This window comes from Staurois parvus, unplaced genomic scaffold (genome assembly GCF_062004578.1).
Source record: "Staurois parvus isolate SC_StPar_1 unplaced genomic scaffold, SC_StPar_1.0 ptg000401l, whole genome shotgun sequence".
Classification (NCBI taxonomy): Eukaryota; Metazoa; Chordata; class Amphibia; order Anura; family Ranidae; genus Staurois; species Staurois parvus.
This window is the reverse complement of record NW_028318197.1, coordinates 4,149,720-4,168,516: the sequence shown is the minus strand read 5'-3', so window position 1 is coordinate 4,168,516 and position 18,797 is coordinate 4,149,720. Positions and strand designations below refer to the sequence as shown.

Below are 18,797 nucleotides of genomic sequence, written 5' to 3'. Positions count from 1 at the left end.
GTAAAGTACAGCTGTGATTTTCCTTCCTGTCACATTCCAGATCTTGTATCTCAAGGCATGATGAAGAAAACATTTCTAGGACAGTTACGCAGTGGTGTTTTCTCCCCAGACACCAGTCCTGCATACAATCAACACGCCACGTCATGTTCACATGGGATTCTTAACCAGGTTTCGCTGTTAGTTACAACGCCCTCTTTGCACTTCTCATGCTGGAATGTGTCTCTTGTATTATGATATACTGTCTATAAGAAGGTATTACAATGTACACCATGGGGATTCCATACACAAGAAAGCTGCAGACTAAGAAATAAAGCAGTTTATTGTGTCAGAATGAGGAGCTGGTGAAATCATTAGATGGAACCAATTTGCTGTATCTCCCCTTCTTGTAATGCAGTGAATATGCAAGTCAGTAAGTAACACTGAAAAGTTCTGTCAGCTGTCACACTAAAAAACATTCAAACAGGTCTACATTTCTATACAGAAACATGCGGATTTAGTTTTGTTTTTCCTTTTGGGTCTGCTCATTGTAGCTAATACGTAAAGTTCAAGGATGTTTTCTGAAGTGAAAAGGTCATAGTTCTTAGACTGATCTTTTTTCATAGCAGGTAATCTAAAACTGAAATCTGTTTTTTTGCTAGATGTTGGAGGGATGAACCACCCCCATATCTCTCTGAGTTGAGAATTATGACAGTAACCACTACAGTACTTTATATTTGTTACAGGTTATTATTAACAAAGCATAACAAACAATGATATAAAAATTTCTGGTTACATTTCTAAAGAATAGGTTACCCCAACATTTCATATTACTGATATGTGCCTGCTGTACTATGTACTTGTCTTAAACATTTTCCTGTTCTCTTTACATTGTTTCCTTGGTGTGAAATATCTTGTGATTCTGACTGCCCCCCTGCTTTCCTATTTTGAACTGATCATGCTAGACTTAGAAGAACATCCTTCCCAGTATGGTCAGTTTTCTAGCTGTGCTGAGAGAACAGCCTGTCTGTCCTCCATTGCTTAGAATTAGACTTCTGCTAACACTCTCCCCTACCACCCCACACAGACTGGGTAAGACCGCTTTAATTGGTTAAAAGTAAGCCAACAATGCAAACTCACATAGTAAGCTGGTAACAAGGCATTCTCCCCATGTGCTGAGTGTAAAGCATAGGAAAAAGGTGTTCCAAGATGGCGTCACGCCGAAAGTACGTCACCACGCTGAGCCGTCAACGCGTTGCATCACGTGACCTCGTGACTTCGTCAGGACTCACGCATTTTTGGCTTACTTTTAACCAATTAAAGCGGTTTTACACTATGGAGAATGTGTTCTTCTCTTGTTATATGGGGAATTGAGCTATGATCCATCCACTTGACCTACACACCTATCGGTTCAAAAGGAGATCTTTGTAAAGGTGGATATTGATTCCTGGGAAGTTGTTTTTAAAGTTACCAGTCCTTAAGGTGTGCTGTTTGCTGAGGTGATCCAGAGGTGATACATATATGCTCTGTGGCCCTGCAGGGTCGCAGAGTGGAGGTGAGAGGCCATTGCAGCCATTTTGGGATCACATCCGGGGTGTTTCTGTTCACCCACATTTCTCCTTTGTGCATGACCAGGAGGAATGCGACACTGATTATTGGACTATTTTGCCATTTATATTGTCTTTATTCACACTGAGGATATTTCTCTGATCCCATATAGGGATTCACTAATTATTGGTTGATGTCCCTCATTGGGTACCAGGGGGTCACTTTTATATTGTCCCCATGTGGATTGGGGGTCACTATGATTTAGATCACTTACCATTTAGGGTCCATCACAGGACCTGACACGTGTTTCCATCACTGTGTGGTCACCTATGTGGAACAATAGGGACAATTTTTTATAACGGTTTTCATGGTGGGGACTTGGCACTCGTACATGTATTAAAGTGCAACTCCTATCACAGACTTCTAGATAAAATCCTAAAGAAACAAAAAAGGCACTTCTTGTCAGTGGTGTTAAATGTTCAGATCTGGTTTACTATATATTTCATTCATTAGTATGTGTTGGATACTACAGCCAGCATTGTACTTCTGGTGCTGTAGCTATGCCAGCTGATGTTCTAACACAGTGGTAGTCAACTTTCTTGATATGGGGGCTCGAGTGTGACCCTCAACATCACCAAAGAGCCGCACATAAAACTCAGCAATTATTTTGTGTCAGAGATGGCAGATACACAACAGGATGTAGTCAAAGACTGAGCATGATACAAGAGGTTGTCAGAGATTGTGGCCATTACACAGGAGATGTTCAGAGATTGCAGACATAATAAAATACATGGTCAGAGACTACAGCCATAGAGCAAGAAATGATCAGAGACAGCAGATATGATATAAGAGATAGTTAGGGACTACAGACATGGTACAAGAGATGGTTAGAGACTGCAAACATGGTACAAGAGATGGTCAGAGGCCGCAGACATAATAAAATACATGGTCAGAGACTGTAGACGTGATACAAGAGATGGTCAGAGACTGTAGACGTGATACAGGAGATGGTCAGAGACTGCAGACCTGGTACAGGAGATGGTCAAAGACTGCAGACATGGCACAGGAGATGGTCAGAGACTGCAGACATTGTACTGGAGATGGTCAGAGACTGCAGACATGGCACAGGAGATGGTCAGAAACTGCAGACATGGTACTGGAGATGGTCAGAGACTGCAGACATGATACAGGAGATGGTCAGAGACTGCAGACATGGTACTGGAGATGGTCAGAAACTGCAGATATATTAAAAAAGATGGTCAGAGATTGTGGGTATGCTGAAGGAGACTATCAAGGACTATGATAGACTGTAGCCACCCTAAAGTGGGACGTGTGTTACTGGCTGCATCCAGTGAAAAAGTAACAAACATCTAAATGAATAAAAATGATGTAGCTAAGATTCCTTATTTTTTTAAAATATCTGGTTTTGTGTCTAGATACACTTTAGCGCAGTCAACTTTATCAATAAAGGAAGAAAACATTGATTTACTGTGTAGAGTAGAATGTATATTTAGAAAGATGATCCACTGATTGGATTCTGACACTGTGACTATCAGGACAGGTGTTTAAACATTATTGAGATATTGCTCTGAGCAAAAAAAAAGGTGAAGGTACTATATTTTCTGCAGTTACTGCATAATATTAACCCTTTACAGAAATGCAGAGCAGTTTCTGATCACAGATCTGGTAAATCAGACTAGCAGACCCATTGCCAATATGAAGACTAACGTCATGCTTTGACATTTTCATACACTCCAAATGAAGTTTATGGACCCAAAAACATGCATTATCACACCAAAAAAAAAAAAACCAGCCAACTCATACATTTTTCCAAATCACACGTGTGAACGGACACCTCCCCCCTTCCGCCACATGTGATCAATGCGTGCAATCAGTTTTTACTTATTGTATGGCCATATCATATTATTAAAGTAAAAAAATATGTAGGAAAATTTTTCTATGCAAGAGTAACACAATAACTTGTTGATGGAAAATTCTCACATAACATAATACCACCTCTCCTATGTTTTATCATCATATATTTTATATTTACAAACACAATCTAAGTGTAAAGAAAAGCATGGAACAGAGCGCAGAATATTGGGTATTTATGGCTGCATGTGTAATATTTTTTATCATCCTTTGACCATCCATAAGGTAATGTATAATTTTAGAGAACATGAATTTGTAGTATGTAAAACTGAAAATACTAAACCTTTAGAATTTTTATTTTATCATTCAAAAGTAGCGATCCAGCTTGACAGTGTTGCAGAATTTTTTTCAAGTTTTTGTTTTTTTCTTTATTATGAATTTTGAACTAGGTTCTTAAATAACTTAACTAGATCTCAAAATACATTTTTAGCTGTCAGTAGGGATGATTTGCTAAGTGTGTACATACAAACCCTGCGCTTAGTAAATTAGATAAAGCTGCGATTACTTAAATCAACTAAGCATACTGCAAAAATCCTATTTTTCCTTATAATTTCCCATGAACATTATTGGATGTTGAAAGTGAAGGGAAAGGAAACCTACACTTTTTCAAAATTTACATTTCACTAAATGAACAGCCTCTACTCAAATTTTTGATTCAGGAAAAAATGTATGAAATGAAGGTTAGAATAATTTTAGTATTGCAAGTTAATTCACCACTGAGAGGACGTGTTTTCAAAATTGTAACAGAAACCAATAATTTTTTTTAATGTAGTTAATACAGAAATATGTGTGTAAAATTATAATAGGATTTCAGATTGCACTGGGAAAATCTGAAAAACAGGAGGGCAAACTTTTGGCATATATATATATATATATATATATATATATATATATATATATAAATAAAACATTTATTTTTTCTTATTTACTGCAAAAAGTCACCAGATTTTGAATGGATTGAAGTTGAATTTGTAGACACAGTTGAGCAAACTAATGAAAAAAAAAATGTTTTTTTACATTACAACAAAAAAAAAAAAAAACACCAGTATATATTGAAAGTAAAAATCATAAGTTTATTTTATATTGATTGAAGCTGAATTTATACAGATGAATAAACTGTTATTGTGCACAGTTCATTAACTCACATCAACCAATCAGATGTTTGCCTTGGAGCTGTCAGAATGGGTGCTGTTTGGTTGATATGGGTTACTTTGTAATCCATTCATTTGATTATTAAATAAGCCTGTATAACTTGTCTTTTGTAAACCATCCATATTCTAAAAATGACAAGCATTTCTAAACTTGACACATCCATGATAGTAAAGACACTCTGCCCTGCATAACTGAACACACACACAAAACATAAGCCAACAGGTATGGATTTGAATTTGAAAATATTTTTATTTGAATAGCAAATTGTTACACAGTTGAAACAGTTCTATTGAAGCTCTCTATAAATAGCTAGCAGTTAAGAAAATAATGTGTGTAGAAAAGAGATTGCTTCTAGACATATAAGAGCTATCCGTTTAACAAGAGCCATCTGCCCCTTAAAGCACAGTTAATGCAAATAGCCATTTGTTGAGGAATGTATCAAGGCGCAACCTTTTCATTTTTGTGTAAGAAAAACAAAAAAATACAAATAAATAAAAAATAAAATGGTTGCAAATCAGAGTGGAATGTCATAACACCAAAAAAAAAAAAAAACTCCAATACAACCTTAATCAAATAATATATCTGTAATTCACATTAATAAATAAAAGAATAAATAAACATAATTAATATTAAAATCAACATATACATTTGGATAGTAAAGCATGTCTGTGGTTCCACCAGAAAATATTTGGAGGAGCATAATTTAAAAGAAAAAAAAAAAAAGTTTGTATTTATGAAAAAAGTTGTGGCGTTGTATGATGTGATTCCTGGCTGGCCCCTAGATTGATGAAGTCATAAAAGGCAGTTTTTATTTCTTTCTCTCTACAAAGTTAAAAGACAAGGCATTTGTGGCTAAAGACTAAATAGATGTCTCCCTCTCCCAGTCCTAAGCAGACTTGTTCACAGAAAATAGAAAGTCTAGAATCCAGCAGTTCACAAGTCATTATAAAGCTAATCGTGTCAGTCATTTCAATTTAAAGGCAGTTATTTCTCAAGATCGACTGAAAAACAGGAACCCGTAGGCTACAAAGCACATCGAAAAAAGACGAGAGCCAAAAGGAGACAAAAAATTACAAGAAAACAATAGAAAGACCTTCACCCTTGTCTACTGCTAGAAGAGTGGGCAACGTTGGCGAGGACGAGAAGAAAGAGCCCACCCTGCAATGACCTGTAGTGTAGCACACCAAATACATGTAGAATCATCTGTCAGCTAAGCATACAGCATTTGCTTCATCCCCCCCCACCCCCCATTGACAAAATAGACAATTTAACAGGTATCCTCGGATGCCAGTATTATGCCCACTGACATACCAATTAAAAAAGGATATAGGACACAGAGACAACACTATTACATGTTTGCATCACTAGTGTTTTCAGGGGGATGACAGCACAGGTCAAAGCATTTATTTTATACAAAAGAAAAGTCAGTAGCAGAAAGCAATAATGTTACCCCTTTAGGCTAGGCGGGATGGCCCGGCCCTGCGGCAGTGCAAATATCAATGATTAAAAAATGTGCCTCCATATAGTGCCTTAAAAGTTTACAGAAGGTCTGGAATGTAGTCATGAAGAGGACATTATTGCTTTGTTGCTGCTAGTAATCCTTACTTGGTACACAGAGATGCCATGTGTTCAGTGTGCTTGTTCCCTTGTGGGCACAGCAGAAAAAAAAAAAAAAAAGTCAGGGGAACTTACAAAGGTGGACCCACTGTGCGGTCTCCCCTTAGTGAATTGCTAGGCAATGCTGTCTTGCTTTAAAGCACAATAACCACATTTTAATGCACTTCGATCTATGGCTGCTACAATGCTTGTCTTGGTTTGGCAGATCTGATGGCTGGCAGACCTCTTGTCTCTAGAGATGGCAATTGGTTGCATCAAAGAAGGCACAGTTCTCTTCGGGGCCACAGTGGCAGCAGTCCATAGTGATCGGTGGGCACTGAGAGGGCACCGAGTCATAACTCACAAGAAGTCCCCTTTGGAAGGGCTATTACATGTGCAGCACCCTGTGTGGACTAAGCTGGGTTGTGCCCTCTGATCAGTGCCCAACCTGGGTGGCACTGGTACCTTCACCCCCTTTCCCTACCAGTCCCTGCCATACTGTTTGGACTGGTCAGCAGGCTGGGAGGTGCCCTCTGAGCAGTGCCCAACGTTGATGTCTGGGGGCACTGGTGTAATCTTTGGACTGGTCAGCAGACTGGGATTAAGCTGGGTAACACCCTCTGCAACCTGTCTTGGGGGTACTGGAACCTCCACTAGTCCCTGGCAAAGTCTTTGAGCTGGGTGCCCATTGTTGGTGTCTGGGTGGCATTGGAACCTTCAATCCTCCCAAAGTCTTTGGCTGGGGACTAAGCTGGATGCCCATCATCGATGTTTGGATGGTATCTTCAACCCCAAAGGTCTTTAGCTAGGTACCCATCACTGATGTCTTGGTGGAACTGGCACCTTCAACCCTTCTAAAGTCTTTGAGCTGGGACTAATCTGAATGTCCCTCAATGATGTCTGAGTGGCACCTTCAACCCTTCCAAAGTCTTCAGGCTGGGACTAAGCTGGGTGATCTCATGGATGGCACCTTCAACCCCCCCACCCCCCAAAGTTTTTATGCTGGGATTTAGCTGGGTGCCTATCATTGAGGTCTTGGTGGCACTTTCAACCCTTCCAAAGTGTTTGAGCTGGGACCAATGTGAGTGTCCATCATTGATGTCGGGGAGGTACCTCCATCCCTTCAAAGTCTTTAGGCTGGGACTAAGTTGGGTCATGCCCTCTGGGTGGCACCTCCACCCCCCACCAGTCCCTGGTCAGCAGGCCGGGCGCACTGGCACCTGCAGCAGGATGACCTGCCTGTTCTCAGATGGGTGGCACTTGTTGATGTGCCGGGTGAGGCCGGGCGAGCTGTAGAAGGTGGCCGGGCAGTACTTGCAGGGGTAGAGCTGAGAGGAGTGCAGGAGGCGGAGGTGGCGCTCTTGGCTGCTCTTCCCCGGGAAGGTCTCCCCACACACCGGGCACGGGTGGCACTCGCCTCCTCCTCCGCTGCTGCTGAGGTTGACCGGGCCAGGGCTCTTGGCTCTCCGCTCCTCGGAGTAGAGGAGCTCCTCGGAGGCGTGGCACAGCAGATGTTTCCTCAGGTAAGCCTGGCGGCGGAACTTCTTGGAGCACTGCGGGCACTCGTAGGTGCCGTCTTCGGAGCCGGACTCGGAGACCCCGGGGCTGGGGGTGTCCCGGTCGCTGAGCGGCTCTTCCTTGGTGACGGGGACGGTGGCGGGGGGCCGGGGTTTGTGCCAGCGGCGGTGGGAGGCCAGGTTGGCGGGGCAGCTGAAGACTTTGTCGCACTCGGGACAGCGGTACTCCACCCGCACGATGCGGGAACACTTGTGCTGGGCCAGGGAGAACGGGTCGCTGTACTCCTCCTTACACAGCTGGCAGATGAACTCCCCCAGCGGCTTGTGCCCGGAGCTCAGGGTCCGCGGCCGGGGCGGCTCCACCGGGCCCTCCTTGATCTTCAGCCCCAGCACCGGGGAGGTGGTCACCTCGTCCTCGAAGGTCAGCTTGCGGATGGCTTTGGTCTTCTTGGCTGCGGGCGGCTTGGGATGGCCGGGGGCCAGCGGGGGCTTGGCTTCTGCCGCTCTCTTCATCGGGGGGATCCCGGAGGAGGAGGAGGAGGAGGGCATCTTCAGCTCAGCCGCCATCGGGTAGAGTAGCGGCTCCATGGAGCTGACCAGGGACGGGAAGGACTCGGCGGACACCGGAGATCCCAGGCTGAAGCTCCGCTCCAGGTACTCTCTGCTCACCGGACGGGTCGGGCTGGACAGCGCCTGCTGCACCGACTCCGGGTTCCCGAACTGGCCGGCAGGGGGCGGCCGGGGGCTGCAGGGGAGAGCCGGGGCAGCTCGGTCTGGGCTGGCCGGGAGAGGAGGGGAGCCCCCGAGAGGGCAGGGAACGGCGGACACGGCGTACAGCATCCATGCCGGAGGGGCGGCCTGCGCTCGGTCCTCGTCTTCGTCCCGCACTCGGTACGACACCGGCGGAGACTTCTTACTCCTCTTCACCAGGAATCCTTTGGGCATGTCTGCGGCTCGGGGCTGTCAGTGCGGATCGCTCGCTCCTCGGGCCGCTCTTCCTTTATAAGCGGCCAGCGTCCCCGGCACGAGCCGTGCTGTCACTGCGACAGCCAATAGCGGGCCGAGCCGGCGTCTGAAGTGCCGCTGGAGGGCGGGGCCGGGAGCCAGGCGGCAGATGTACCTGAGCCCCCGCCTCTCTCCGGCTGCAGGCACACGCCCGGCCCCGCCCATCCTTGCGCCTGACTGCCCTTCAATGGGCCGCCACACGTGCCTGTGTCCCGGGGGGGGGGGCTGACCCGGCGTCCACACAAAGGGGAGAGAGCCGGACACAGCGCCGGCGGGGGACGGGCACACTTCTCTCAGCTAGCCTGATCCCCTCACTGGGTGACTACAGCAGGGCTGCATTCTGCTTCTCTGCCAGGGGAATCACTACATCTGCAGGCAAGGGATTATTGGCTGAAGAGCTGACAATCTGCAGGGCTGGACCCCGTCCCCTGATGGAGAAGGGTGAAGTGTTGTATGGGAAGGATCGCTGTGTCTGTGGATCTCTCCTCTCGAGTCAACAACTGCTCCCAATACTTACATTGACACACGTCAATGAACAATCCATTTCTTTTCCAATCGATCTTTCCTGATAGGAAAAATCGATCGATATCAAAGACTCAATACTGGGAAGATGCAAACATGTATATAAATGAAATCCCTTTTCCACCATGTGAGCTCTCAGTGCTGCCAATCAATGCAAGACCATCGAATATTTTCCACCTTGGCTGGATCCACTCATGGTGGTCTTGCACACTTCAATGGACAATCGATTTTTTTTACCAATCGATCTCTCCTGATAGGAAAAATCGATCTATAGTCAATGACTCAATATTAGGAAGATGCAATCATAATTATCCATCACGTAATCTCATAACCTGATTGACTGAAATACAAATGAGTTCATGATCAAAGTATCTCAGCGCTGCCGATCAATGCAAGACGATCGATTATTTTCCACCCTGCCAAGATCGAATCGTTGTTGTCATACACTTCAATAAATGATCCATTTCTTTTCCAATCACTCTGATAGCAATCTATCTTTAGTCATCAACAAAATATTAGGAAGATGCAATTATAATTATCCATTACATTATTCCACCGCACAATCCCATAACCTGATCGATCGAAATATGACTGAGTTAATCTCAGCTTTGCTGATCAATGCAAGACAATCAATTCTTTTCCATCCTGCTCAGGTCAACTCATGGTGGTCATACACACTTTAATAAATGATCCATTTCTTTCACAATCAATCTCTCCCGATAAGAATAATCAATTCATATTCAAAGTCCATTCAATCAAAATGACAGCAAAGAGGTAGTAGGAAGGAACGATCATAAACGATCACATCTCTGATTCTGCCATGTAATCTCATAATCTGATCAATCGAAATACTATTACATTCATGAACAAAGCTTCTCATCAACGCGACATAATTGATTATTTTCCACCCTGGCCAGATCGACTCATGGTGGTCATACACGCTTCAATAAATGATCCATTTCTTCTCTGATCCATCTCTCCCAATAGGAATAATCGTTCTATAGCTGGTGACACAACTGATCCATATGAGACACCCAGGGCAGTGGAATTTGATTGCTCATTGGAAGATACGATCATAAATGATTGATTATGTCTCTGTTTCAACTGTGCAATCTCATAATCCGATCTAATATAAAATGAATCATCCAGTACTGCCAATTGATGCAAAATGATTTCTACATTTCTGCCCTGGCCGATTGACTCTGATCAAATCGGATCTAAATCGATCGGACGGGAAGTTATGGCTGTTTGAATGTTTTTTCCAATTCGATGGCTTTGATTGAATCGATCAGATATTAAAATCATCACATCTGGCCACCATTCATTTTTTTCAAATTGGATCTAAATTGATCAGAAGGAAAGTTATTTCTATTTGAACGTTTTTCCAATTTCTTTGCTTTAATGGAATCACACATCAATTGAAGAATCTGACCATCATTAGTTCGATCAAATCTGATCTAAATGAATTCGATCAGTAGGGAGGTTATCTGTATTTGATAGTTCGACAATTGTTTTCATCAAAACGCATATTGATCAGATAATAAAGCTGTATATGGACAGCACAGTGGCTAAATGGTCAGCACTTCCCCCTGGCAGTATTATGGTTGTCTGTTCTAATCCCAGCCACGGCACCACCTGCCTGGAGTTTGCATGTTCTCCCTGTGGCTGCGTGGATTTTCTCCGGGTACTCCGGTTTCCTCCCACCCTCCTAAGACATGCTGGTAGGTTATTTGGCTCCTGTCTAAATTGTCCCTAGTATGTGTATGTATGAATGTAAGTTAGGGACCTTAGATTGTACACCCCTTGAGGGTTAGGGATTGATGTGAATGTACAATATATATATGTAAAGCGCTGCGTAAACTGACAGCGCTATATAAGTACCTGTAATAAATAAATGAACCCAATATGAATCATGAAATCCAACGATGATCAATTTTTCCGTCATTCAAACTTCTATTTGCTCTAGGCATACACCTAACAATACAATCAATGAGACAATAGATTGATGAATTGCCCAAAATGAGCTGTTCAGTCAGTAAGTGGCGATTTCCACCAATAAGGAACAACTAGAACATCATATCAAAGTGGACCATCTCAAACGCTGTTGTATCGAATGACCATCTTCAAGGAAAAGATGAACTGAAGCTTCAGAATCTGTGACTGATCCGCCATTTATCATCAAAGGTGACGGTACAAATAGTGATCACATGATAAATGAAGAATCCGATTGTTCTGAACCCGGCTGTGCTGAAACCGTGATTTTAATGAACAATCCGTTTCCCCGAAAAACAATGGGCTGTCCTGGTGGAAAACCAACTTGATTTAAGTCAGTTGGAATATTTCTTTGTATCGAATTGTTGTCTTTAAGAGAAAGATTGTTTTAAAAAGCTATATTTCCCAAAACAAGCATTTTAAAACATATGTGTAAGGCTAGGTTCACGTGTGGGAATGCGTGTAAATCGCGCACATTCCTGAACCCGCAGGCAAGACGCATGCTTGTTAGACACTCAGGGATGCATTCATTCTTAATAGCAAGTTTTCAGGTGCAGTAAATCATATGGAGCAAAAGCACATTGCGATTTCCATGTGCCTGCGATTTTAACCCCCTGGTGCCAGCACCTCCCAGCCCTTTAAGGGGTATTAGATGCCAGGAGGCGGGGTTCGTGATCATGGGACCATCGTGATTGGCTGACGCAGCGGTCACATAAGCACAAAGCTCCTGATCGGTAACGGTGTGCGCTCTCGGTACAGTTCTGTTTTTGTTTTGGTACGCATATATGTGGTCGTGGCATTAACCTCTTGCCCTCCTGAGGATTTAACCCCCTTCTTGACCAGGCCATTTTTTGCATTATGGCGCTGCGTTACTTTAACAGACAATTGCGCGGTCATGCAACGCTGCACCCAAATGACATTTGCATCTTTTTTTCGGATGTATTTTATTGCCTGTGTGGTTTTTATTTTTTTGCTCTATAGAAAAAAAAGACCAACAATTTTGAGAAAAAACAATATTTTGGACTTTTTGCTATTAAACACGTCCAGTAAAAAAAAATTAAAAATCAAATTTCGTCATAAATTTAGGCCAAAATGTATTCTGCTACATGTCTTTGCTAAAAAAAAACCCAATACATGTAAATTAATTGGTTTTTGTGACAGTTATAGTGCTTTCAAATGGCGGTGCAGAGACTGGGTTTTTATTTTTACTAGTATTGGCGGCGATCAGCGATTTATTGTGGGACTGCGGCGGACATTCTGATACTGGGGGGAACTGACTTGGTGTCACTGACATCCCCAGTGACACCAATACAGTAATCAGTGCTAATAAAAAGCACTGACACTGTACTAATTGCTCTGGGCAGGAAGGGGTTAAGATCTGAGGTGATCAAAGGGTTAAATGTGTGCTGTTTATAACTGTGTGCTGTGTTTGTGCTTCACTGTAAGCACACTGCTTTGCATGGCTGTGCTGTGCAACAAACATATCTACACTTACCTGCAGTGTGCACAGAGCAGCCTGGATCCTACTCTTCTTGGGTCCCCCGCAGGCTCTCCTGGCTCCTCCTGTCTTGCTAGGGGGGGCACCTGCTGCTCCGTGTGTCCATTCACACACAAAGTTGTGACTTGGCCCTGCCCTCTCTCCTTATTGGCTGTCTGGCTGTGATTGACAATAGCGGGAGCCAATGGCTCCCACTTGCTGTCTCAGCCAATGAGGAGGTAGAGACCCAGGACAGCCAAGGCTGTCTTGCACATTGCTGGATTGTGATGGGGCTCAGGTAAGTATTGAGGGGGCTGGGGGCACTGCTGCACACAGAAGGTTTTTTACCTTCATGTATAGAATGCGTGAAGATTAAACCCGTCAACCTTTACAACCACTTTAGGGGTCACCCACCGAGAGGCCACATGTATGCATGCGGGAAAAGGTTAAAGAGGTGCAGGGACCTTTTTCCTGCATTTCCAGCAGCCAATTTAAATATATGGACTGCTATATCCATGCGAATGCAGGTCGCACCAACCGCATATGTGTGAACCTAGCCCGAAAGAAGATATACACTATATTGCCCAAAGTATTGGGTCACCTTCCTTTACACAGACATGAACTTTAATGGCATCCCAGTCTTACTCTGTAGGTTCAATATAGAGTTGGCCCACCCTTTGCAGCTATAACAGCTTCAACTCTTCTGGGAAGGCTGTCCACAAGGTTTAGGAGTATGTCTATGGGAATGTTTGACCATTCTTCCAGAAGAGCATTTGTTAGGTCAGGGACTGATGTTGGATGAGAAGGCCTGGCTCACAGTCTCCCCTCTAATTCATCACAGAGGTGTTCTATCAGGTTGAGGTCAGGATTCTGTGCAGGCCAGTCAGGTTCCTCCACCCCAAACTCGCTCATCCATGTCTTTATGGACCTTGCTTTGTGCACTGGTGTGCAGTCATGTTGGAACAGGAAGGCGCCATCCCCAAACTGTTCCCACAAAGTTGGGAGCATGAAATTGTCCAAAATGTCTTGGTATGCTGACACCTTAAAGAGTTCCCCTAAGAGGACTTTAGCTACTGACTCTGCAGATAGTTGGCGACTTCTGTGCACTGTGCGCTTCAGCATGTGCTAACCCCATTCTGTCATTTTACGTGGCCTACCACTTCATGGCTGAGTTGCTGTTGTTCCCAGTTGCTTCCACTTTGTTATAATACCACTAACAGTTGACCGTGGAATATTTAGTAGCAAGGAAATGTCACGGATGGACTTATTGCACAGGTGGCAACCTATCATGGTACCACGCTTGAATTCACTGAGCTCCTGAGAGCGACCCATTCTTTCACAAATGTTTGTACAAGCAGTCTGCATGCCTAGGTGCATGATTTTATACACCTGTAGCCATGGAGGTGATTGGAACACCTGAATCCAATGATTTGGAGGGGTGTCCCAATACTTTTGGCAATATAGTGTAAGAATGAATTCATTCCTAATTTGTTCCCAGTGAACCGACCAATATGTGATCAGTGGGTGATCATGTTGGAACCTCTCTGCCCAACATCGTTTGAAAAATCAAAGGAGCTGGGTGGAGAACTGTCAGCCAAACAGCGCTTACGTCCAAGTGGTTAGTACTTCCACCTAGCAGCACTAGGGTCATCGGTTTAAATCCCAATGGAGTTTGCATGTTCTCCCTGTACCTGCATGGGTTTCCTCCAGGTACTTTGGTTTCCTCCCACATTCCAAAGACATCCTAGTAGATAATTGGCCTTAGTATGTGTATGTATGAATGTGAGTTAGGGACCTTAGATTGTACGTCCCTTGAGGGTTAGGGACTAATGTGAATGAACATATACTGTATGTATGTAAAGCGCTGTGTAAATTGATGACACTATATAAGTGCCTGTAATAAATCAATAATTAGATGCAAGCTCTGTTTGGGTGTTCTGACAGCTGGCAGTACTGACACTCAGAGTACAATAGCCGCAGGGAGACTAGACTGTTTAGCATAGATCATGAATGGAGGGATCTGATATATCTTATATAAAGAGATCTCTGGGTGTATGCCCATCCTAGGACATGAGACTGCAGTGAACGCCAGCCCCATTCACTACAATGACAGGTTGTTGGTGTCCGAAGGTATTTGTAGCTGTCTGCACTACCAGTGATCGCTAGCTGTGCAGAGAGCTGTGAATAGCTGCCGCCTCTGGTAACCTGTCATAGTGAATGGGGCCGCTGGCCACGCAGGGACGCAGCAGGAATTACAAGTTTCCTGGCACTGCAATTGGCACTGGCCTTAATCGCTGGTGTGAATGTAGCCTAATTGTCCTACTCCCCGTGCCTTTGATCTTCCCTCTCTTGGAGAGCTACACCAGTCAAGGAACCTTCATCATCTGACACTTCTGGGTGTGTCGGATGTCTGCCCCCCCCCCCCCCCCGTACACTGTGGTTCTATCCAGAAGAGGCTACATCATTAATAATACATAAATAAATGGTCAGTACGCCCCTGCGTGGGGGCACAGGCATCCAATATTCCCAGACGTGTCAGGTGGTAAAGATTGGATACATGGGTGGCAGGAATCAGGGTAGGAAAACAATACTCTGCTTCTTTTAGGCTCAGTTCACACTAGCGTTGAAAGCAGGCTTTTGAGGGGCGTTTTAATGCTCCACAAACTCCTATGAAAATACACATGGCAGTGCACAGTTCTGTTCACACTGAAGCGTTAGCGATGCGGCAAAGTTGACGCCTCATGTGGAGTCAGTTGGAGTTGAAGCCTGTCAACGCCTCCCATTCAAGTCTATGGTGATGCTCCTCAAATGCCTGGCAGATGTTTGCGAGGTGTTTGCGGGGTGTTTGCGAGGTGTTTGAGAGGTGTTTGCAGGGTGTTTGCGCGGTGTTTGCGGGGTGTTTGCGAGGTGTTTGCGGGTTGTTTGCGGGGTGTTTGCGAGGTGTTTGCGAGGTGTTTGCGGGTTGTTTGCGGGGTGTTTGCGAGGTGTTTGCGGATTGTTTGCGGGGTGTTTGCGGGGTGTTTGCAAGGTGTTTGAGAGGTGTTTGTGAAGTGTTTGCGGGGTGTTTGCGGGGTGTTTGCGGGGTGTTTGCGAGGTGTTTGCGGGTTGTTTGCGGGGTGTTTGCGAGGTGTTTGCGGGTTGTTTGCGGGGTGTTTGCGGGGTGTTTGCAAGGTGTTTGAGAGGTGTTTGTGAGGTGTTTGCGGGGTGTTTGTGAGGTGTTTGCGGGGTGTTTGCGGGGTGTTTGTGAGGTGTTTGCGAGGTGTTTGCGGGTTGTTTGCGGGTGTTTGCAGGGTGTTTGCGGGGTGTTCGAGAGGTGTTTGAGGGGGGGGGTTTGCGAGGTGTTTGCGGGGTGTTTGAGAGGTGTTTGCGGGGTGTTTGAGAGGTGTTTGCAGGGTGTTTGCGCGGTGTTTGCGGGGTGTTTGCGAGGTGTTTGAGAGGTGTTTGCGGGGTGTTTGCGAGGTGTTTGCGGGGTGTTTGCAAGGTGTTTGAGAGGTGTTTGCAGGGTGTTTGCGGGGTGTTTGAGAGGTGTTTGAGAGGTGTTTGGGGGGGGGGTTTGCGAGGTGTTTGCGAGGTGTTTGCGGGGTGTTTGAGAGGTGTTTGCGAGGTGTTTGCGGGGTGTTTGCGAGGTGTTTGCAGGGTGTTTGCGCGGTGTTTGCGGGGTGTTTGCGAGGTGTTTGAGAGGTGTTTGCGAGGTGTTTGCGGGGTGTTTGCGAGGTGTTTGCGGGTTGTTTGCGAGGTGTTTGAGAGGTGTTTGCGGGGTGTTTGCGGGGTGTTTGAGAGGTGTTTGCGGGGTGTTTAAGAGGTGTTTGAGGGGGGGGGGTTTGCGAGGTGTTTGCGAGGTGTTTGCGGGGTGTTTGAGAGGTGTTTGAGGGGGGGTTTGCGGGGTGTTTGAGAGGTGTTTGCGGGGTGTTTGAGAGGTGTTTGAGGGGTGTTTGCGGGGTGTTTGAGAGGTGTTTGAGGGGGTGTTTGCGAGGTGTTTTTGAGGGGGGGTTTGCGAGGTGTTTGCAGGGTGTTTGCGGGGTGTTTGAGAGGTGTTTGCGGGGTGTTTGAGAGGTGTTTGAGGGGGGGGGTGTGTGAGGTGTTTGCGAGGTGTTTGCGGGGTGTTTGCGAGGTGTTTGCGGGGTGTTTGCGAGGTGTTTGAGAGGTGTTTGCAGGGTGTTTGCGAGGTGTTTGAGAGGTGTTTGCGAGGTGTTTGCGGGTTGTTTGCGAGGTGTTTGAGAGGTGTTTGCGAGGTGTTTGCGGGGTGTTTGCGGGGTGTTTGAGAGGTGTTTGCGGGGTGTTTAAGAGGTGTTTGAGGGGGGGGTTTGCGAGGTGTTTGCGGGGTGTTTGAGAGGTGTTTGAGGGGGGGGTTTGCGAGGTGTTTGCGGGGTGTTTGAGAGGTGTTTGCGGGGTGTTTGAGAGGTGTTTGAGGGGTGTTTGCGGGGTGTTTGAGAGGTGTTTGAGGGGGTGTTTGCGAGGTGTTTTTGAGGGGGGGGTTTGCGAGGTGTTTGCGAGGTGTTTGCGGGGTGTTTGAGAGGTGTTTGAGGGGGGGTTTGCGAGGTGTTTGCGAGGTGTTTGTGGGGTGTTTGAGAGGTGTTTGCGGGGTGTTTTGCGAGGTGTTTGCGGGGTGTTTTGCGAGGTGTTTGCGGGGTGTTTGAGAGGTGTTTGCAAGGTGTTTGCGGAGTGTTTGCGAGGTGTTTGAGGGGGGGGTTTGCGAGGTGTTTGAGGGGTGTTTGCGGGGTGTTTGAGAGGTGTTTGCGGGGTGTTTGAGAGGTGTTTGCGGGGTGTTTGAGGGGGGGTTTGCGAGGTGTTTGCGGGGTGTTGGAGAGGTGTTTGCGGGGTGTTTGAGGGGGGTTTGCGAGGTGTTTGCGGGGTGTTGGAGAGGTGTTTGCGGGGTGTTTGAGGGGTGTTTGCGGGGTGTTTGTGAGGTGTTTGCTTTGTTTGGAAAGAAGTCCAGTGTGAACAAGCCCTAACAGTCTGCTTTTGTTTTGCATTTTTATTTTGGGTACGTTTATTTATTTGGGTGAAGAGGAGGATCCAGGCTTCTCTGTAAAAAACCACTGTTATTTTTTTCTTTTAAATAATCCTTTAATATCATTTTAAACCTTGCAGTGGTACAAGGATAGCTTTGTTCTAATTCCTGGAGTTCAGGCTAGCCATACACACTACAATCTGCTCGTACAATCTTCCTTTAGATGTACTGAAATCTATACAATCTATCCAATCTATGCAATCAGGCAGGCCCTTGCACTACTTAGCTGACAATAGATCTAAAGGAGATTGTACAATCAGATTGTATAATGTATGGACAGTTCACTATACATGTTACAGTGGTTCACTGTACATGTTACAATCTGACTATGCAATCTCTGTACAATCAACTTTAGATCTACCAAAACTAAATATGAGGATCTGCCTAACCTATCTAAACAATTTGGATCCACTCTGGCTGGCCCTTGGTAGATCTAATGGGGAATGTGCAATCAGACTGGCATATGATGATCAGATGTGTGGTAGATCAGTTATTTCTCGTTATGTGTATGGCCAACATTGGTAGTAAAGGTTATTGGCTCCTCCTAGGCCAGGGCAATCCAGGCGATGTGATTTAACATCCTCACGGCCCATACACAGCACCTAGTAGTCTTTGTGATCAGACAGAAGGTGGATGTGTGGAGGGGATTATACAGAGTGCGGTGGGGGCTGCCCTTCACCTCTGCCCCGGGAATTAACCTCCAGCCATTCACCCGACAATCTGCTGGATCGGAGACACGTGCCTGGTGGGGGGGGGGGGAGACAAGGGTGGGACCAAATGCTTCTCCTCCATTCACCACCAAATCCCCGGGGGGGCAATGACAATGGACACCCGACTGTCCCCTCCACTGCCCATCCATCTCATACACACCATTGTTCTACAGGAGAAGATCCATTGCACTGCAGATCTCCTATATACTGAATATATACAATGATGGAGTCCAACCCTTTACTACATGTCTATATGTTATATCCTGGCTCTCACATGGTCTCTGTTCTATTACCAACAGATACAAAGGAATCAGACAATCTTCTGTTTCTAAAAAGATTTATATTTGCAGCCTCCCTGT

General features: G+C 45.4%; 1 protein-coding gene across 1 annotated transcript; it reads right to left on the bottom strand.

Annotated features, from left to right (window-relative positions):
- Positions 1 to 4,837: 4,837 nt before the first annotated feature.
- INSM1 (INSM transcriptional repressor 1) lies at positions 4,838 to 8,776 on the bottom strand. Its single transcript, XM_089686526.1, has one exon. The coding sequence runs from the start codon at positions 8,664 to 8,666 to the stop codon at positions 7,401 to 7,403; it is 1,266 nt and encodes a 421-aa protein (XP_089542652.1). The 5' UTR covers positions 8,667 to 8,776; the 3' UTR covers positions 4,838 to 7,400.
- Positions 8,777 to 18,797: the final 10,021 nt, after the last annotated feature.